The 23,167-nt window shown below is 36.3% G+C and overlaps 1 protein-coding gene across 6 annotated transcripts in view; it reads left to right on the forward strand.

Annotated features, from left to right (window-relative positions):
• Positions 1–23,167, forward strand: part of ADAM32 (ADAM metallopeptidase domain 32) — a 196,240-nt gene that overhangs the window by 167,298 nt on the left and 5,775 nt on the right. For 2 of the 6 annotated variants that reach the window (XM_060085926.1, XM_060085928.1), the window contains 3 exons: positions 8,539–8,603; positions 8,993–9,025; positions 21,636–21,659. In XM_060085926.1, the coding sequence (XP_059941909.1) occupies positions 8,539–8,601 (63 nt within the window). In that variant the 3' untranslated portion in view covers positions 8,602–8,603; positions 8,993–9,025; positions 21,636–21,659. Of the gene's footprint in view, positions 1–1,199; positions 1,235–8,538; positions 8,604–8,992; positions 9,026–21,635; positions 21,675–23,167 lie in introns of those variants that run through there. The other 4 variants (XR_009530789.1, XR_009530788.1, XR_009530790.1 and 1 more) reach the window with 3 other exon arrangements.

Genomic DNA, 23,167 nt, shown 5'->3' on the forward strand with positions numbered 1-23,167 from the left:
TCTAGTGGCTACAGCCCTCCAGATTGCCAAGCGCACTCCAGAATATCTTCCAGATTGCCTGGGGGACAGGGCAAGTATCTATCTCTTCTTGTATCCAGTTAATAAAATTCTCAAATTGCTTACCTTCACAAAGACAAAGTTTGATTTTTGCCACTTTGAAAGAAACCAGTATTTGTAATTAAAAGGTAAATAGGCTGCCTCAAGAAATAGACACCAAATATGCTTTCTTAATCTTGTTTTTTGTCCTAATATTAATTTTGAATATGATTGAAGCTGAGGGTATCTTTTAAAATTTTTATTTACTTATGTCTGACTTTCTCCTTTAAACTGTCTTTCAACATTTTCCCCCTTTTATGCCTGATCCTGTGGTCTCAGCTCTATATAAGCAACACACCCTGTGTCCAGCACTGTTAATATGTGTCTGTTATAGAAGAAATAAAGGAAATAGAAAATAAGTTTTTAGTCTGGCATTTATAGTTTAAATGATAAAAATCCATTAATTGCTGCTAAAGAGATGACAGAAGGGGCTAAAACAATATTCTGTTTGTTCACCATGACTTTAGTTTTTGTCATTCATTCATTGATTCAGCAAATATTTATTGAATTCCTAATATATACTAGGTGCTCATCATATGGCACTAGGCATGTACAGTAAACAAAACAAAGTCCCACTCCTCATGGAATTTAAAGAATACCCAGTGCTAACTAGCGGCAGATTTAGGATTAGGAATCAAGTCTCCTATTTTTTATGGCAGTGACGTTTTAGTAGCACTGCAGTGACTCCGTATGTAAAAACAGATCCCTAAATGTAAAAGAGCCAACAGTCTAATAAGTAAAAACAGGATATGCACAGATATAGTGGAATTCTGTGATAATGCACCTTGTAACAATGCAAGTTTGTTGGATAACCTTACAAACAGATTATATATCATTGAAGTTTTGGGGTCCCACTTATAGTGGGATTTTGCTGTAGCTGCTGTATAATGTAGAATACATTGGAACTTTCTGGAACTTAGTTTCTATTCTTTTAGAATGAGAGTTTATAGAGATAGTCTCAAGTATTATGATTCTATTATTTTCCATGTTCCTTGAATAACAATAAAAATTAAGAACATTGTAATTAGTTTGCTGTAACTTGAAAGTGAAAGTAGACAGCTTAATTTTTTTACTCTGATTTTTTAATGTATTTTTATTTTTAGGTTTAATCAAGGAAAGAGGTTTTGAGAAGGCTGGGAAGAAGTGGTTGCTTTTGGGTATCTACATTGCTTTACCTGTTCTCGTCGTAGCAACCATAGTAGCTGTTTCATGGAAGCCTTTGAAAAAGTGGCTCAGCAAGAAAGAGGAACCCCAAAGTAGCGAGTAAATTGAATTTGTGTTCTGAAGTTAAACTTTAGCACCATTTAAATTTAGTCACATATAAGGAAATATTATGAGCAGCCATAATACTTTACATTTTACAGGAATTTTGAATGCTACATCAGTATCTCATTTAATTATTTGAGATAGTTTTGAATATCCTTATTTTAAAGATGCAAAAATTTTGGAATGTGGTTTTAATGACTTGCCAATGTCATCGCCTTGGTAATTGAGAGAGGAAGAACTAAAATGTATCCATATCTATTGCTTTCAAATGCCCAGTGATCCGTGTCACCTACAGGAGAAGTACCAGAAGTATTTATTTGGAATGCAGATTTATGAGCCATATCACAAATGAAATATTTCAGTTTGCATTGCTGCCTCATGTAAGAAATAATTTTAAAAGTATTCTCTGGGAAAAGTCTTCAGAAGGCAAATTTATAATTTAGTATATAAAATATTTTTATTTAAAAATATAGTTCAAAAACAAAGACAGAAGAAGGTGACAACCGTTTGCCCACCACTGGAAATAAACATGAATATTTTGTTTCTCTTATGAAATAAACCGCTGTATATACAGCTGCAATCCCCATCTCCCTTTCTGCGGAGAACAACCTCTGCACTGAAAGCTGGTGTGTATCACATATTTTTACTACACATGGCTACATCCCTGTGCCATATCTAGAATTATATATAATTTTAAATATTTATACTTTATACATATGTATACCCTTCTAATTCTAAGTTTGTTTTTCCTTTTTCTTTTTTATGAGCAGTCTTCTCAGAGATTTTTCTATTTTATTAGTAATTTAAAAATATAATTTGTCATTCTGTTGAGATCCCTATATTTCCTTGTGTTTATTATCCTTAACTTATGCTCTGTTCCTCTTTGCTACTCTCTTCACCTTTGCTATGTGTTTGTTAATTCTACCTTTCTGGAGTCCAATGCTTTGTTTATTAATTTTCAATTTTTCTTATTTTCCTAATATGCTTTTAAAGTAAAAACTTTCTCCCTTATATATCATTTCATCTACATTCTCCAGTTTTTAAGATATAGCTGATATTCAGTTTAAAAAATTAGAAACTTCCAGCATGATTTCTTATTTAAATCATGAACAAATCATGGTCTTTGGTTTTCAGTTATATGATTTATTTTTGTTGCTGTAAAAGTTATTTTCCAGTTTTATTACCTTATTGGGAAAGCTTTATCTCTGATTTAGACTCTTAAATGTTGGAACCAGAAAGGAAGTCTTTTTTTTGTAAAAATGTATGCTTGATACGCATACTTCGATTAATGTGATACAGTATGTTTTTTTCTTTGTTTTTAGAAAAAACTTTTTAATTGTGCTGTTTCAAATCATCTTTATACTTACTGGGTTTTTAAATTTTTTCTCTACTTGATAATTCATTTTCTATGAGAGGCAAAGTAAGGTTTTCTAATATGTCATGGCTTTCTCTTTGATTGTTGAGACTTCTGCTTTATATACTCTGAGGCAGTGACTAAATGCATAATGTTCAACATAGTTATATCTTCTTGGTGTATTTTCTTTTTATCATTAATAACTGTATCTTAAATTCTATTCTCATTCTTATATTGCTATATATCAACTTGCTCTTTGAAAGTTAGACTTACCTATTATTATTTTTCATCCCTTATTTTCAACCTTTCTTTGATTTTAGTTGGTATATTATAAACAGCCTTTATATGAAATGCAGTAGTGGAGTTTGGTACATTTATACACTTAATATATTATGACATATATTCACATTGAAATTTACCATCTTATTTTCTTCCTACTTACTATCCTCTTTTTTGTTTCTTTTTTTTTTTTGCATTTTTTCCTTTTCTCAAAATCCATTTTCTTGATTGTGCTTTTTCTTCTTCTTTTCTTTTTCTCTTCTACTATTTTTTACATTTTTATATTCTGTTTTTATTGTTTTAATGATTTTTGTTAACTTTTAGCATTTGTAGCTAATGTTGTATAATATCTTAATTTAATCTTTGTATATAATCTTCTGAATAACACAAGGATCTTAGCCCTTTAACACTAACCTATCTTTTTCAATCTGTTTGTCATTTGGCTTTTCAGTTCCCTCCAAATAAGTTTTGTGTTATTGTGTTCTTATCATTATTATATTTAGTTAATACTTATTAGGATTTCCTGATATATTTCCCAGATTCTTTGATTCTCTTTTTTTTTTTTTTTTTGCGGTACGCGGGCCTCCTACTGCTGTGGCCTCTCCCATTGTGGAGCACAGGCTCCGGACGTGCAGACCCAGCGGCCATGGCTCACGGGCCCAGCTGCTCCGCGGCATGTGGGATCCTCCCGGACCAGGGCACGAACCCGTGTCCCCTGCATCGGCAGGCGGACTCTCAACCACTGCGCCACCAGGGAAGCCCTGTGATTCCCTTTTTTTAAACTTAGTTTTGAAATAATTTAAGAAATATAAAAAGTTGTAAAATAGCACAGAATTCCATTGTACTCATCACTTAGGTTTTCTTAGTAATAACATCTTACATTAACATAGTGCATTTTCTCAGCCAGAGAATTAGTATTGGTACAATATTATCAGTTAAACTATAAACCTTATTCATATTCACCAGTGTTTACGTACAGTCATTTTTGAATATGTGTGTGTATATATTAAGAAATTTTGTCACATGGTTTGTATTCCAGTGCCATAATTATCGCCATTCTTTTTGGAATCCTGCTTTTTTCATTCTAGGTTCAATCTTGAAGAAGTACCTGCTTTGGTAGTTATTACAGTGATGGTCTATGTGTAATCATCTGTTTGCCTTATATGCCTGGAAATGGTTTTATTTCACTTTCACTCTTGAAATTCTATATGGGTATAGAATTTTAGGTGGACAGTTATTTTTGTCAGCCCTTTTATGATGCCATTGAATTCTGGCATTTACTGTTGTTGAGATGTCTGCTGTCAGATTAATTAATTCATTTTTACCTTTATACTTGCTGCACTTGTTTTCTAAGTTCGCTTCTCAAGTTTTCTTTTGTCCAAGGTATTATGTTACTGAATTATTACTTGTTCTGATATGAGTTTGTTTTTATTTTTCCAGCTCTGAATTCACAATAATCTTCAATTATCATGTCTTTCTTCAGTTCTGGAAGATTCTCAGTCATTATCTCTGTAATGATTGACTCTTCCCCATTCTATCCCTTTTATTTTTCTGAAATCCCTATATTTTGGGGCCTTCCATTCCAGCCTCCATGGTAGATGGTGATGGTTGTTCTCTTCCTCATCTTTATACTTCTCCTCCTTTTGCTTCTTTTCTTTTGACACTAAGAATGAAGCTTTTAAAAGCTGAGATACAATTTACATGTAGTAAAATTAATCTCTTTAGTTTATGTAATTCTATGAGTTTAACAAATACGTACACTTACTACAACCTCAATAAAACATAGAACAATGTCATCACTTCAGAATTCCCTCTCACTCCACCTTCAGCTCCTGGCACTGACAGATGTCTTCTTTGCCTATAGTTTTGCCAATTCCAAAACTTTGTATAAATGGAATCGTATACTGTAGTATGTCATCTTTTGAGTCTGTCTTCTTTCTCTTGGCATAATGCATTTGACATTCATCCATGATGCTATGTGTATCAATAGCTTGTTCTTTTTCTAATGTATAGTTCTATTGTGGTATATTTGACATACAGTAAATTATATATATTTTAAGTGTATAATTTTGTATGTTTTGATAATTTGAAAAGTAACACTGATGAAACCGTCACCATGATCAAGGTTATGAAGATATCTGTCATGCCCCCAAATTTCCTCGTGCCCCTTTGTAAGCCCCACTCCTGCCTCTTCCACCTGCTCTATACCCATACTGCTGCTTTCTTAGTTTGCATTTTCTAGAATTTTATATAAATGGAATCATACAGTATGTACTCTTCTTTTTGTCTGATTTATTTCACTCACCATGATTATTTTGCAATCCATCCATGTTCTTGTGTGATCATTTTTTTTTCCTTTTATTGCTGATAAGTATTCAGTTGTACAATTATACCATAATTTGTTCATCCATTCTATCTGTTGATAGTTATTTGGATGCGTTCCAGTTTTGGGCTGTTATAAATAAAGCCATTATGAACATTTACATACAAATTTCTATGTGAACATATGCATTCTTTTTCTTAGTTAATACCCAGGACTGGAACGACGGGGTAATATGGTAGGTATATGTTTCACTTGTAAAGAAAGAGCTATACTGTTTTGCAAAGCAGTTCTTCTATCTTATATTCCAACCACTAGTATGTGAGAGTTCTAGTTCCTCCACATTCTCACCAACACTTATATGGTCATATTTTTTTTTAATTTTAGCAATTCCGATAGTGTGCAGTGGCATCTCATTATGGTTTTAATTTGCATTTCTCTAATGACTAAGGATGCTGACAGTTGTTTCATGTGGTTATTTGTCAGATGTACAACTTCTTTGGAGAAGTGTGTATTCAAATATTTTACCCATTTTAAATTAATTAAAATTACAATCCGGAGGTCTTTTATTTATTTATTTTTACACCGATTATGGCATGATTTCATAGGGAATGGGTTCCAGCTCACTGGTTCTCACAAAGTGTGCTTCTCTGGATGGAGCAGGCTGGTACTTCAGTCAAACCCACGTTCCTTTCCCTTTGGCTTCCTTCTTTTTCTGATCATATTTCCTTCACTCATTTCAGGGAGCTATCTTGATTCTTAGAGTGCTTAATATCCTCAATAAGTACATTAATTATCTTGGCAAGAATCTTGCCCTTAATTTGTTTGTTTTCAACAATGCCAACAGCATGCTGGGTAACATTGTAGACTCCCAGTTTTTGTAACATTTGTGGGACGTTTCTTTTTTAAATAGTGCCAATTCCCTTGCTGTCTACAATATCACTTTTTTGTAAATTCCCATGTATGTGACCTAAGGAACAACCCTATATTTTCTAAAAAGTCTAGAGAATGTATAGCAGGTGCCTCTTCTCTTTTCTTTTGTGTTGGTCCTTTTCACAAATTACTGGAAGAGGGCCTCCCTGGTGGTGCAGTGGTTGAGAGTCCGCCTGCCGATGCAGGGGACACGGGTTCGTGCCCCGGTCCGGGAAGATCCCACGTGCTGCGGAGCGGCTGGGCCCGTGAGCCATGGACGCTGAGCCTGCGCGTCCGGAGGCTGTGCTCCGCAACGGGAGAGGCCACAACAGTGAGAGGCCCGTGTACCGCAAAAAATAAAAAAAATAAAAAAAAAAAAAATTACTGGAAGATGACAGTTTCAGCTGAAAGACCCCATTTTTTAAATTAGGTTGTCTTTTTATTATTGAGTCAGTCAAAACTTTTTGATCATTTAAAAAATGGATTGTTCGTTTTCTTATTGTATTTTGAGTGTTCATTATAAATGCTGGATACAAGTGCTTTATTATATATATATGATTTGCAAATATATTCTTCTAGTCTAAGGCTTTTCTTTTCACTCTTTTAAAGAGCAAAAGTTTTAAATTCTGATGAAATCCAGTGTATCAATATCTTCTTTTATAGATCATGATTTTGATGTTGTATCTAGGAAATATTTGCCTAACCAAAATTCATGAAGATTTTCTCTCATGTTTTCTTTTAAAAGTTTTATAGTTTTAGGTTTTGCATTTAGGCTTATATCCAATTTGAACTAAGTTTTGTATGGGTATGAATTGAGTGTTTTTCTTTTCCTGCATAAGAATATCCAGTTGTTCTAACACCATTGCTTTTAAGCTTCGTTAAGTAGGATCAGAATGGTTAGCACTACGGAGGCAATACTCTTCCATGTAACTCTACCAAACTCACTGTGAATTATGAGATTTTTCAACTCAGATGGTAGGAACACAAACTATTCCTGTTCCTATATGAGTACAAGAGATTGCTTCCTTTAGTAATTTCTAATAATTTTTCTCTGGCTCAGGGAGTTTCTTCACTTGAATTCAGTGATTGGTTCTCTTCAGAACACTCAAAGAGAACCCTCTACAGATCTCAGGAGCTCTCTGTGCACCTCTTTCCTTCTCTGGTATTCTGCCCTGAGAAGTGTAGCTGCCTTGGCATTCCCAGACCCTATTACCTCAATTCAGGGAGACTTCTGGCTTTGCCTGGGTTTCCCTTGCTGTGCTACAGGATGGCAACTCTCCTCAGGCAGTAACAAGGGGCAATCACAGGTCTCACCTTTATTCCCTTCTCTCATAGATCACTATCCTGCCTAATATTCAGTGTCTGAAAACCAGCATTTAATATATTTTGTCCAGATATTCATTTGTTTCGGGCAGGAGGGTAAATCCAGTCTGTTACTCCATCTTGACCGGAATTGGAAGTGTGTCTTTATGGTTTGTAACTGCACTTTCATAGCTCTCTCTGCATCTCACGTTCTGTTTGATTTCCTCAGATCACTCTCATTTCACCAATTCTTCCTTCTCTGTCCTGTTCTAGACGTATGGATTCTATTCTTGTGGAAATATCTATGGAGATTCTAAATATTCTTAAAGTTTTTTAATCATTTGTATTTCTTGGTGTGTGAACTCATTGTTTTGCTCTGGCTGTTGACATTATCTATTAGGGGTTTGTAATCACACAAACCTCTTTTCAGTGTCTTTTCCTTTCAGTATCTATGCTTTTCCCATGAGAATTCTGCATGCCCTGTGTTGAAGACATACACATGTGGGTGGTTTCATTTTTGCTTCTTTTAAAGCAAAAATATTTGGAACAACTGCTATGCATGGTGTTCAAGAATTTGTAGGAGTGTGACTGGGGCCCTGAAAGTACATTTTTTGGAGGCTTGGGACTCTGCAGTGATGCATTTTCCCCCATCTATTCCTGTTGCATATCCCCCTTTCCCTGCTGCATTCCAAAGGCCACTTGTCAGAATTTTTACTATCCTTGTGTAATGGGTGGTATGGACATTCATGGCTTCCAGGTTAAATGGCTCCAGTTAAGGAGCTCACTTAGTTTCCTTGCATGAAAAGGCCTCATAACTTCTAAGGAATGGCTATTAATTCTCTAGTCCCAAAGTCATATCACTGGTTTAGACACCCCTGCAATCATTCACTCTTATCTCCTGTTTACCCTTTGAACTCTCAGTTTCTTCATTTTTTACTAGCACCAGGAGAATTCTTTTCTTGTTGTTAACCTCAGTTATGTGTTAACTGTTTGTCTTATTTTTTTTCAGCACTCCTCTGTGAGGAATGGAAAGGGGAACTGTCCCACCAGCTCATTCTGTCAGATTGTCTAGAAGTCAGTATGGGTTTTAACTTATAAAATGTAGCATTTCTTTATCAATGAATTAAAAGTTGGGGTATAAAGGTCAGAATCAGGAATTCAGGGTCAAACCTATATTCTGTGTTTAGAAGTGATAAGAGAAAAGAAAATTTGTGCCTTCTTGATAATTCCTTTAGTACATGTTTGAAATGCACTCTTTGTGGATGAGGTATATAAGTAAATAAGAATGTTATTTATTTGCATCTTCGTTCAGTGACCTTGGACATTATTTTCTTTTTTGGTAACTTACCTTGTAAAAGAGATAATACTGCTTATAAAATGGCCTGACTTTTATTTATGCAGTTGGCAAGTGCTCTTAGGACTAACTTTGGACACTATTTTCCTTTTTTTTTTTTAATATCCAGATCAGAAGGCAGCTCTCACAGAAATGCTAGCAGGTAGGTAAATTGGAAGGCATCTTAAGACACATGTTGAAAATTAAGAATGAATTAATAATTCACAATGTCTAGATACTGTTTGAACAGCTAAGTTTGGTAAAGTAATCCACTGAAAACCAGGCTACTAGTATATAGTAATTTAGTTTCTAGTAAATTAGTCTTTTATTCATTTAATAAATACTTATTGGAAGTCTACTCTGAGGAAACAAGGAATAAAATGGCTGACTCTAAAAAAGATAGGATATGTATAATTAGTAAAGAAAAAGGATGTATAGTGCCTGGAAATTACCCAACTTGGGTTATATTTATGTACTGGTTGGGTAAACAAACAAGCAGATGCTTGACATTTGATAGATTGTACATGACAAAACTCATGTATAAATTTTTATAATAATTATGGGTTGATGAGAACTAATTACACTGACTTAGCTGTGCTTTTCTTTCAATCATTAATAAATAGCATATTGTCCCCATTAATATTTCTTAACCATAAATTCAGTCCTTACTGTTTTATAATTGCTATACCAACATTCTATTCTATTACATTATCTAATGTAACTTTTCATCCCCTTACTTTCAACCTTTTATTTAATTTGGTCTCCTGAAAACAGCCTGCCAATGGAATTTTAAAATATGTAACCTCAAGAGTTTCTCAGTAGTTGAATTGAATATGTTCATATACTTAAAATATGTTTGCTGATATGTTTAGACTAAACTCTACCATTTTGTTTTGTTTTTTTCTATTTATCATGCTTTTTCAGTATTTTCTCTTTCTACTTTCATGCATTCCATCATATTGATTGTGCTTTCATTGTTTTTTCTTTCCTTCTATCAATTTGGTCACTATATGTTCTAGTTATATTCTTTAGTGATATTCTTTAATTCTTTAATTATTATATTATGACTTATTAAATTATTAAAATTAACTGTAGATAAAGTTACAATTTTAGATATAAAAGTACTTATAATCTTCTTCTAACAATTTATGGATCTTAGACCATTAAACCTTATACTCTTTTCTTCACTCTTCCATAGCATTATCATTTGGCTTTCAGTTACTCCTGAATTTTAACCTGATACAAATAAGTCATCATTATCATTATTATATTTAATCAAAACATACTAGGATTTCACTACATATTTGTAACTTATTTACTCACTATTTTTTGAATTTAATTCCATTTTTTAATGTTCAATCTCCCTTTTGGTGAAGTACCTCTCTTAGAATTTCCATTAGTGAGTCTGTGTGTAGTAAATTATTTATCTTACCCACCTAAAATTATCTTTATTTTCTCTCTTGAGTATGAATTTATGTAGTATGGACTCTCAGTATGCTGAGAGTTATTTTGCCTTTGCTATTTGAAGATATATCAGTGTAGTGTGGCATTTACAATTGATGATGATAAATCTTCTGTTAGTGTGTTGATTCATTTATTCCTTTATGATTAATAGGAATAGGATTAATTAATTAATAGGATTAATAATTAATTAATTAATTCATAGGATTTTACCTAGTCATTGTATTCCTATTGCTGCATAACAAATTACCACACACTCAGTGACTTAAACAACATTCATTTACTATGTGCAAGTTCTGTAAGTCAGAAATCCAGGTGGATTTGGCTGGGTTGTCACAAGTCTGACCTGAAGGCCTGAAGGCCAGACTGGGATCATAGCTCATTTGGGTTGTAAGAAAAATCCAATTTCTTACAGCTGTAGGTCTGAGGTATCTCTTTCCTTGTTGCCTGTCTGCTTGGAGCCCCTCCGTCTCCCAGAGGCCACCTGTATTGCTACTCATGTACCTCCCTTCACCTTTAAAGAAACAAGGGCAATATAAGTCTTCCTAAGGCTTTGACTCTCTCTTAATTTCTTTCCTGTACCAGCAGGAGAAAACTCTACTTGTAAAGAGCTGACCTGATTGGGTCAGGCCCACCAAAATAATCTTTGTATTTTAAGGCCAACAGATTTGGAGCTTTAATTATATTTGCAAAATCTTTTCAGAGCAGTACTTTGAAAAGTGTTTGAATAACCAAGGAATGGGAATCTTAGAATTCTGCCTAATGTAGCCATTGTTAGAATTCTGCCTAACATAGCCTGTACATGTATTCTTTGTCCTTAGAGTTGTTATTTTGTTATAATGTATTCTGGTAGAGATTTTTTTTTTAAATCATGAGCTGGACCCAATATTTTCTTTCAGTGTGAAGACTCATACCTTTCTTCAATTTTGGAGAAGTTTTAGACTTTTTCTCTTAAAATACTGACTCTCCCTCATTCTAAATTTTCTGTGTCTAAATTGTTCCATGTTTCTTAAGTGGACTTTTATGTATATTTTATATTCTGTTTAGTGTTTTCCCTAAACAATTTAAAATCAACAATTGTTTTTTTTTCAGTTCTGTCATTTCTTTTTTTATTGAGGTATAGTTGACTTACAAAATTATATGTTTCAGGTATACAACATAGTGATTAATAATTTTTATAAAGGTTATGCTACATTTATTGTTATTTAAAATATTGGCAGTATTCCCTGTGCTGCACAATATACCCATGTAGCTTATATATTTTATACATAGTAGTTGATACCTCTTAATTGCCTATCCCTCTCTTGTCCCTCACCCCCTTGCTATCTCCACTGGTAACCACTAGTTTGTTCTCTATATATGTGACTCTACTTTTGTTATATTCACTAGTTCATTTCATTTTTTATATTACACAAGTAAGTGATAACATGCAGTATTTGTCTTTCCCTGACTTATTTCATTAAGCATAATACCTTCCAAGTCCATCCATATTGTTACAAATGGCAAAATTTCTTTCTTTTTAATGGATGAGTAATATTCTATTGTGTGTTAATATACCACATCCTCTTTATCCATTCATCTGTTGATGAACACAAGTTTGCTTCCATATCTTGGCTATTGTAAATAATGCTGCTACAAGCATTGGGGTATGTGTATCTTTTCGAAGTAGTATTTTCATTTCTTCAATATATACTCAGGAGTGGAATTACTAGATCATGTGGTAGTTCTATTTTTAGTTTTTTGATGAACCTCATACTGTTTTCCACAGTGTTTGCACCAACTTACATTCCCACCAACAGTGTATGAGGGTTCCCTTTACTTCACATCCTCACTAACATTTGTTATTTGTGGTCTTTTTTTTTTAAGATGTTGAGGGTAGGAGTTTATTAATTAATTAATTTATTTTTGCTGTGTTGGGTCTTCGTTTCTGTGTGAGGGCCTTCTCTAGTTGTGGCAAGCAGGGGCCACTCTTCATAGCGGTGTGTGGGCCTCTCACTATCGCGGCCTTTCTTGTTGTGGAGCACAGGCTCCAGATGCGCAGGCTCAGTAGTTGTGGCTCATGGACCCAGTTGCTCCACAGCATGTGGAATCCTCCCAGACCAGGCTCGAACCCGTGTCCCCTGCATTAGCAGGCAGACTCTCAACCACTGCGCCACCAGGGAAGCCCCTTTGTGGTCTTTTTGATGATAGCCATTCTCACAGATGTGAGATGATAGCTTGTTGCAGTTTTGATTTGTATTTCTCTCATGATTAGTGATGTTTAGCATCTTTCCATGTGTCTGTTAGCCTATGTATATCTTCTGTGGAAAAATGTCCATTCAAGTCTTCTGCACATTTTTTTAATCAGTTGTTTGATTTTTTGATTTTGAGTTGGATGCACTATATATTTTGTATATTAACTCCTTTACAGTCATATTACTTGCAAATGTTTTCTCCCATTCAGTAGGTTGTCTTTTTGTTTTCTCATTGGTTTTCTTTGCTCTGGAAAACCTTTTAAGTTTACTTAGGTCCCATTTGTTTAGTTTTGCTTTTGTTTCCTTTGCCTTAGGAGACAGATCCAAAAAGCTATTGCTACAATTTATGTCAGAGAGTGTTCTGTCTACATTCTCTTCTAGGAGTTTTATGGTTTCTGGTTTTAATTCATTTTGAGTTTATTTTTGTATATGGTGTAATAAAATGTTCTATCTCATTCTTTTAGATACAGATGTACAGTTTTCCCAGCACCACTTACTGACAAGACTGTCTTTTCTCCACTGTATTTTCTTGCCTCCTTTTTTGTAGATTAATTGACCATAAGTGTGTGGGTTTATTTCTGAGCTCTCTATTCTGTTCCAATGATCCACATGTCTGTTTTTCTGCCAGTACCAAACTATTTTGATTACTGTAGCTTTGTAATATAGTCTGAAATCAGGGAGTGTGATACCTCCAGCTCTGTCCTTCCTTCTCAAGATTGTATTGGCTATCAGTGGTCTTTTGTGTTTCCATACAAATTCTAGAATTATTTGTTCTAGTTCTGTGAAAAATGCCATTGGTATTTTGATAGGCATTGCATTGAATCTGTACATTGCCTTGGGTAATAGGATCATTTTAACAATATTAATTCTTCCAATCCAAGAACATAGTATATCTTTCCATCTGTTGTGTCATTGTCAATTTCTTTATTAGTGCCATAGTTTTCTGAGTACAGGTCTTTTGCCTCCTTAGGTAGGTTTCTTCCTAGGTATTTTCTTCTTTTTGATGGAATGGTAAATGGGATTGTTTCCTTAATTTCTCTTTATGATAGTTTGTTGCTAGTGTATAGAAATGCAACAGATTTCTGTATATTAATTTTGTATCCTGCAACTTTACTGAATTCACTGATGAGAATTGTCTATGTATAGTATCATTTCATCTGCAAAAATGTGACAGTTTTACTTCTTCCTTTCCAACTTGATTCCTTTTATTTCTTTTTCTTGTCTGATTGCTATGGCTAGGAATTCTGTCACAAAAGTGGTGACAGTGGGCATCTTTGTCTTCTTCCTTTTCTTAAAGGAAATACTTTCAGCTTTTCACCATTGAGTATGATGTTAGCTGTGAGCTTATCACATGTGGCCTTTATTATGTTGAGGTGTGTTCCCCCTATGCCCACTTTCTGGAGAGTTTTTATCAGAAATGAAAGTTGAATTTTGTACCCAGAATCTTTTTCTGCACTATTGATATGATTATATGATTTTTATTCTTCAATTTGTTCATGTAGCATATCACATTGATTGAATTATGGATAATGAACCATCCTTGCATCCCTGGGATAAATGCCCCTTGATCATGGTGTATCATCCTTTTAATGTATTGTTGGATTTTGTTTGCTAATATTTTGTCTGGGATTTTTGCATCTGTGTTCATCAGTGATATTGGCCTGTAGTTTTCTTCTTCCTTCCTTCCTTCCTTCCTTCCTTCCTTCCTTTCTTTCTTTCTTTTCTTTTCTTTTCTTTTCTTTTCTTTCTTTCTTTCTTTCTTTTTTTCTTTCTCTCTCTTTCTTTCTTTCTTTCTTTCTTTCTTTCTTTCTCTCTCTCTCTTCCTTCCTTCCTTCTTTCCTTCCTTCCTTCCTTCCTTCCTTCCTTCCTTCCTTCCTTCCTTCCTTCCTTCCTTCCTTTCTTTTTACTGGTTTTGATATCATGAGGATGCTGGCCTTGTAGAATGAGTTTGGAAACATTCCTTACTCTGCAATTTTTTGAAATAGTTTGAGAAGAATGGGTGTTAACTTTTCTCTAAATGTTTGGTCCAATTCACCTGTAAAACCGTCTGGTCCTGGACTTTTGTTTGCTGGGAGTTTTAAAATCACAGTTTCAATTTCATTACTGATTATTGATCCGTTCACATTTTCTATTTCTTCCTGGTTCAGTCTTGGGATATTGTACATTTCTAGGAGTTTGTCCATTTCTTCTAGGTTGTTGATTTTATTGACATATAGTTGTTCTTAGTAGTCTCTTATGATCCTTGTATTTCTGTGATGTCAGTTGTAACTTTTATTTCTGATTTTATTTATTTGGATTCTCTTTTTTTCTTGATGAGTCTGGCTAAAGTTTTTATCAATTTGGTGTATATTTTCAAAGAACCAGCTCTTAGTTTCATTGATCTTTTCTATTTTTTTTCTATCTCTATTTCATATATTTCTACTCTGATCTTTATGGTTCCTTTCATTCTACTATTTGGGGTTTTGTTTGTTCTTCTTTTTCTAGTTCCTTTAAGTATAAGTTTAGGTTGTTTATTTGAGATTTTTCTTGTTTCCCTAGGTAAGCCTGTATAACTATAAACTTCCTTCTTAGAACTGCTTTTGTTGCTTCCCATAGATTTTGGATGGTTGTGTTTTCATTTTCATTTGTTTCCAGGTATTTTTTTAATCTTCTCTTTTATTTCTTCAGTGATCCATTGGATATTTAGTAGAATATTGTTTAGCCTCCACACGTTTGTGTTTTCCGCAGTTTTTTTTTTCTTATAGTTGATTTCTAGTCTCATAGTGTTGTGGTCCGAAAAGATGTTTGATATAATTTCAATGTTTCTTAAATTTATCGAGGCTTGTTTTGTGGCTTAGCATGAACTCTGTCCTGGAGAATTTTCCTTGCGCACCTGAAAAGAATGTGTATTCTTCAGCTTTTGGATGGAATGTTCTATATATATCTATTAAGTCGATCTGTTGTAATATGTCATTTAATATTTGCTTATTGATTTTCTGTCTAGATGATCTGTTTGTTGATCTAAGTTGGGTGTTAAAATTCCCTACTATTATTGTGTAACTCTCGATTTCTCCATTTATTTTTGTTGAAATTTACTTCAATTATTTGAGTGCTCCTATGTTGGGTGCATATATATTTACAATTGTTGTATCTTCTTGGATTGAACCCTTGATTGTTATATCATATTTTTCTTTGTCTCTTCTAACAGTCTTTGCTTTAAGTCTATTTTATCTAATATAAGTAATGCTACTCAAACTTTTAATTTTCTTTTACATGGAATACCTTTTCCATCCCCTCACTTCCAGTCTGTGTGTTTCTTTAGCACTGAATGAGTCTCTTGTAGGCAGCATATATACGGGTTTATTTTTGTATCCATTCAGCCACTCTATGTATTTTGGTTGGAACATTTAGTCCATTTTCATTTAAGTAATTATTAATATGTGCATACTTATTAATAAATATATACTTATTAATATGTATGTACATACAAGGGAGTTCCCTTGCATGTAACTTGTTGCTTTTCCCATGCTGCTTTTTATACTCTCTCTTTATCTTTAATTTTTGCTATTTTAATTATAATGTGTCTTGTGTTCCTCTTTGGGTTGATCCCTTTGGGGACACTCTGATTCCTGGATTTGTATTTCTGTTTCCTTATAGTCACCTATTAGGACATATTGTACAATACAGGGGGAAAATCCAATATTTTATAATAACTATAAATAGAGTATAACCTTTAAAAATTATGAATCACTATACTGTACACCTGTAACTTATAAAATATTGTATATCAACTATACCTAAATTTAAAAAACATTTTAGGGCTTCCCTGGTGGTGCAGTGGTTAAGAATCCACCTGCCAATGCAGGGGACACGGATTCGAGCCCTGGTCCAGGAAGATCCCACATGCCACGGAGCAACTAAGCCCATGCACCACAACTACTAAGCCTGCGCTCTAGAGCTCGCAAGCCACAACTACTGAAGCCCGTGCGCCACAACTACTGAGCCTGCACTGTAGAGCTCGTGAGCCACAACTACTGAAGCCCATGCACCTAGAACCCATGCTCCACAACAAGAGAAGCCACAGCAACGAGAAGCCCATGCACCACAACGAACAGTAGCCCCCACTCGCCACAACTAGAGAAAACCTGTGCACAGCAACAGACCCAACGCAGCCAAAACAATTAATTAATTAATATAAAAAAATTTTTTAAAAGGAGAAAGTAAAGAAAAAGCAAGCACTTGCAACCCAGTGATTAAGACTACAGTTATTTATCCTGGTTGTGGGGTTAATGAATTTTTTGTTAACCTTTAAGGACTGATGTTTTATTTCAAAACAATATTTTTAATGAGGTTCTTTTTGATGTAATTGAACAGCATCAGGGAAACAATATGCCAAAACAACTTATTCCTTTTTTTCTTCCCTTTGAACTTACTTATTTTTAGACTGTTAAAATGACCAAACCAGGATGAGATACCCAATAAATCTTTATATCATTATGACTTGTTTTTTTTTTTTTTTTTTTTTGCGGTATGCGGGCCTCTCACTGCTGTGGCCTCCCCCGCTGCGGAGCACAGGCTCCGGACGCGCAGGCTCAGCGGCCATGGCTCACGGGCCCAGCCGCTCCGCGGCATATGGGATCCTCCCAGACCGGGGCATGAACCCGCATCCCCTGCATCGGCAGGCGGACTCTCAACCACTTGCGCCACCAGGGAGGCCCATGACTTGGTTTTGATTGCCATTCTCATAAAGCTGCACATAACTGTGACATTGATTTCTTTTTAAGACAACTTGTAGTCTAGCCACAATGATCTTTGAAAAATGCAAGTTTAAACTCCTGATGAATTACTTTATCTAGATGTTTGATCATCAATGGATGCTATCATAAAAAGACAAACAACCAGGTATTACGTCCCTTCCACTGGAAGTGCACAATACCACCTAAGAAATATTCTTACCAAAAGAAGTAGTTGAATCTCTTTATGATTCTGTATGTAATCACCAATGTATATCTAATATAGAGGTCACGTAACTGTCACCTGGGCCTTTTGGAATGCTTGCTGTTGCATTCCTCTGTCTTGGAACCCAGCTGCCATGCTGCAAGATGCTCCAGTACATGGAGAAGCTACATGAAGGCACTTTGGGTGACAGCTCCAACTGAGCTCCCAGCTGATAGTTGTCATTAGTTGACAGCATGTGAACATCCACCTATCTTAGATATCCATCTGACACATGACTACAACTGCATGAGAGACACCAAATGAGAACTACTCAGCTGATCCCAGACAACTCACTGAACCAAGAGAGTTAATAATAAATGTTTTGAGGTACTAAGTTTTGGAATGATTTTTTAAGTAGTCTTATGGAGTGAATGTCTCCCTTCCCAAATTTACATGTTAAAACCCTATCCCCCAATCTGATGGTATTAGGAGTTGGGCCATTTGGGCTGAAATTAGGTTTAGATGAGGTCATGAAAGTGGGGTCCCCATGACAGGATTAGTGTTCTTATAAGACAAGGAAGAGAGACCAGAGCTCCTTTTCTCTCTGCACCATGTGAAGACACAGCAAGAAAGCAGCCACCTGCAAGCCAGGAAATAGGTTCTCGCCAGGAACCAAATGAGCTGACACCTTGTTCTTGGACTTCCCAGCCTCCAGAATTTTAAGAAACATGTCTGCTGTTTAAGCACCCAGTCTGTAATTCCTGTACCTGGATGTCTACTTCCTTTCCCAGATTAGGGAAGTTTTCAGCTACTGTGTCTTCAAATATGTTCTCTGCTCCTTTCTCTCTGTCTTCTCCTTCTGGGACTTCTATCATGTGAATGTCAATATGCTTGATGTTGTCCTGAAGGTCTCTTAAACTGTTCTCATTTCTTTTTTTTTTTATGTTCAGCATCAGTGATTTCCACTACTCTTTCTTCCAGTTCACTGATCTATTCCTCTGTATCATTTAGTCTACTATTGATTCCTTCTAGTGTATTTTTCATTTCAGTTATATTCTTCATCTCTGTTTGGTTGTTCTTTATATTTTCCAGACTCTTTGTTAAAAACTTCTAACTTCTTACTCTGTTCATCCATTCTTCTCCTGAGTTCTTTGATCCTCTTTTTGATCATTACCTTAAATTCTTTCCTGGGTAGATTGCCTGTATCCATTTCACTTAGTTCTTACGAGTTTTATCTTTGTCCTTTGTTTGGAACTTGCTCCTCTGTTGTCTCATTTCACCTAACTTGCTATTTTGATTTCCATGTATCTGGTATGTTGATTATGTTTCCCAGTCTTGAAGAAGTGACCTTTTGTAGGAGATGTCCTATGTATCCCAGCAGCACACTCCCTGTTCATTACCAGAGCTATATGCTCTAGGGGTGCTCCCTATGTGGGCTGTGTGGGTCCTTCTGTTGTGGCAGGCTGGCTACAGCAAGTGGTTTTATAGGCTTGGCTGGTCCCTGGTCTGGTTAGTTGCCAGGCCTTGCCTTGTGTGGAAGCTGTGGTCTGTTGGTTGGCAGGGCTGGGTCGCAAGACAGCTGGATGTGAAACCCTGCAGGGGTCCGAGGCTAGTTCTGGCTCACTGGTGGGTGGAGCTGGGGTCTAGGAGATCCTGGAGGTGTTGCTAATCCCCCCGTGAGTGAAACCGGTTCCTGGGGCTAGTGTTGGCCCACTGACAAAGCTAATCCTGGGGTCTGCCCGCAGTGCCCAGGGGTCCCAGAGCTGGTGTCAGACCACTGGTGGGTGGGGCTAGATCCTGACACAGCTGGCTGCAGGGCCCAGTGTGTCCAGAAGCTTGAATCGGCCTTCTAGTGGGGGGGGGCACAGGCTATGGGGCTGCACTTGTCCTGGGCCTGGTGTCCACCTGCCGTGGGTGAGCCTGGTCCTGAGTCTAGAGCAGGCTCTCTAGTAGGTGGGATTATGGATTCTGGGGCTGGTGCCCACCTACTTAGGAGTCGAGCTGGGTCCCAGGGTCTCTGGCTGCAGAACCGTGGGGGTCCTGGGTCTAGTGCCTGTGCACTGCTGTTTTGGGCCTGGCCCTGCACGCTCTGGTAGGCAGGGCCATAACCAGGGGCGGCCGTGGGCTCGGGGGGTCTTAAGCCAGCCTGTCTGCTGGTGGGTGAGGCTGTGTCCCTGCCCAATTATTTCCTTGCCCTGAGCTGTCCCAGTACTGGTGCCTGTAGGATGTTGGGTGGGCATGGGACTAGTCCTGGGGCTAATAGGCTAGAAAGAGGATTCCAGAAGGCTACTTGCCAGTCCTGGAGTCCACGAGGTAGAACGAGCTCCCCAAAATGGCTGCCGTCACTGCCTGTGTCACCCGGGTGAACTCTGGTTGCCTCCTGCTTCTCCGGGAGACTCTCCAAGATCAGCGGGTGGGTCTGACCCAGGCTCCATTCAACTCACCGCTTCTGCCCTGCGTGCTTCTGTCCTGGAGTGTGTGAGATTCTGTGTGTGCCCTTTAAGAATGGAGTCTGTTTTCCACAGCTCTCTGGTCTCCCGAAAGACAGCCCCATTAGCCTTCAGCAAATGTTCTGGGGACTCATCTTCCCAGCACAGGACTCCTGGGCTGGGCATCCTGATGTGGGGCACCTCACACCTCGGGGAGGACCTCTTCAATTGTAATTATTTTCCTATTGTGGATCACCCATCCAGGACGTGTGGGTCTTGACTCTGCCACTCCTACCCATTTCGTGTGGTTCCTTCTTTATATCTTTAGTTGTAGATCTTTTCATGTAGCTTCTGGTCTTTTTCATCTATGGTTGTTCTGCAAGTAGTTGTGATTTTGGTGTGAGAGAAGGTGAGCTCAATATTCTGCCATCTTGGCCGGTCTCATTCTGTCATTACTTGTTTAATGAATTCTGTTCTTTTATTGATCTCTGGAAATCCTAAACATTCTTTTTTTTGAAATTTTTCCTGTTACCTATAATTGTTAGTGTATGAAGTCATTAGTTTACTCCGTAAGAGGTGGACATTACCTCTTACTGGCTTTTTTATTTGATTGTAAGGCCATCTTAAGCAGCAATGATTGTCTCAAGAGAATTCTGTATATCCTGCTTTGTAGAATCCTCCTTGTCAAGATTATTTTGTTTTATCCTCCTAAATCATAAACTTTTTACAAAAGCTTTTAATTTTATATTGGAGTATAGCCAATTCACAATGTTGTGATAGTATCAGGTGCACAGCAAAGCGACTCAGCCATACATATACATGTATCCATTCTCCCCCAGACTCCCCCTCCCAGTCATAAACTTTTGAGGTGTTTGTTACACATGGAGATCTAGAATTCATAGGAAACATGAATTAATATCCTGAACCTGTACAGTAAAGGCTTAAGATTCCTCTTTCTGTATTTGATGTTTTTTTCCCATCCATATCCCTAAAGCATTTTAAGCACCTAAGTTTCCTGTGTCTCTAGATGATCCGTTTCCATCTATACTTCTGAAGCAATCTCCCTGCAGCATCTCTAAGACTCATGATAATACTATCCCCACTTAGTGGGTGGTATGGCCTTTCATGGCTTCCAAGGTTAGAGGAGGTGGTCAGCTCCAGTTTTCCAGGTGGGCTCCACTCCCTAACTGATACCCCGACCTCTAGGGTCATTCAGCTTTAGTTCCTATTTACCTTTCGTGCTTTCTATATCCTCTTTTTTTTTCAGACTATCATTAGAAATGTTGCTTCCTTCCCTTAACTTTTCATTAGCATTTTGTGTTATTTTTTTCACTATTTTTCTGTGTGTCAGATAGGAGATGGAAATTACCCTGTCAGCCCAGTCTGCAGTAATTTGTTTACTAGTGGATAAAACATTAGGTTAGAACCTAAAGACCAGAATCAGGAATTCAAAATTAAGCATATATTGAGCTGGGAAGTGAGAAATCTGTTTTCCTTCTCCTAGTTTGAGAACTTGACATTTATGTTCTCTATGGACATGGTATACTGGTAAATAAAAATGTTACTTATTTGCATACTGTAACTTAGTAATCTTTTGAAATGATGCATTAGTGGTGATTAGTGGTATAAAAGCATTAATACAGGTTACAAAATGGTCTGACGTTTATTTGTTATGGAGGCACACTTTTTTTAAAGTGTTAACTTAGAAGCATTATTTTCACTTGCATTTTAGGTCCACAACAGAAAGTAGTAGCCAAAAAGATACTGTCAGGTAAGTAAATTAGAAAAGATTTCTTAAAATAAGTATGTGTTAAAAAATAAGATGAACAAATTGATAATCAACAAGTAATTGCTAAGTATTAATTGAGCAGCAACAATTGATAAGGTACTACACACAAAAAAATTCCTCTTAGTATTTGCCAACTTAGTTAAGTAGTGAGTATTTGTCTAAATAAATCAGTGTCTTCTTTTCTTCAGTTTGTTAATGTATGTTGGGAGTTTATTCTGGAGAAACAAAGGAATAAATGATTGGTGAAATGTTTATGGTGCTAACTCATAAATGGGGAAGTTTACTTCTTTAATTGGAGACTCTAGAAATCCAATATGTATGCTCATGAACAACTGAATGAGGGCTTACCCTGGTCACGTAGGAAAAATTTGCTGAAGAAAAAGATTGTACAGGAATAACAATTCTGTGTGTTCCATAGCCTTTCAGGATTACAAAGTAGTTTTAATTAGGTCTCCTTCCATTTCCTGAAAGGTGGATGTGTCTGTATAATAATACAATAATTGTTTAGTTTTCTATATCCAATGATTTTGGATGGTGTTATTCTACCTAGGTCCCTCCAAAGTACACTTAGCAGACACACCCAAATCTACAGAGTAAGCTGTCTAGGCTGCACAACAGGGTGGTTTAATTTCTTTTATTCCAGAAGAGGTCTTCCTCTTCTATTACAATGCCTGCTTTTCTTGTCCTTTATCTCTCTTTTAACATTATGATCTTCTCCTTTTAGTGACACTTATGGAGTCATGAGTTACTCTCACCAAACTAAAAAAATTGATTTTCATTATTATGTCCTCTCAGTATCAGGGAGTTATCTTATGGTCCTCAAACACAGTTACTTTTTCCTCACCTTGGATGTATGTCTTATTAAACTCTGTTATCGTAGAGGATAGCACTGTATAGCCAGCATGTAGCAGAGTCCTTGGTTTATGGTAAGTGCTCAATAAATATTTGTTGAATGAATGCATGATTACTTAATCTTTTCCACACACAGGCAACCAGACCAAAAAAAAAAATCCACAAACACAAAGGTACATAGACAAATACACACACACACACACACACACAATCTATGTATCTATAATATTATAACTGCCCCCTTTTCTCCCTCTCTTATTATATTATCTCTCATCCTGAAACCTTGTCAACATAATTCATCTCTCCTAGGATATTAATTCACCTACACTGGGTAAGGGATGATAGAATTACCCATAGGTAAATGCACATTTCAACTAGAGTAGTATAATTTGGAATGTTAATCCACTGGTCTAGCCTTCAGGCTTGGTATATACCAGGGAAACATTTTTAGGATAATTTTATTCATTTATATTTAAAGAATGTCACTTGACTCTACTGCTATGTTTTACTAACATAACATCCACTGTAGTTTTCAGGTCATTTATTTTTGGAATAATCTTTTTCTGGTAGAAAGTCAGTGGGAAAGACTGTTGAGGTCAAAGAAGGCAGGGAGGTGGGATGAA

The sequence above is a fragment of the Mesoplodon densirostris genome, chromosome 20 (genome assembly GCF_025265405.1).
Source record: "Mesoplodon densirostris isolate mMesDen1 chromosome 20, mMesDen1 primary haplotype, whole genome shotgun sequence".
Lineage (NCBI taxonomy): Eukaryota > Metazoa > Chordata > Mammalia > Artiodactyla > Ziphiidae > Mesoplodon > Mesoplodon densirostris.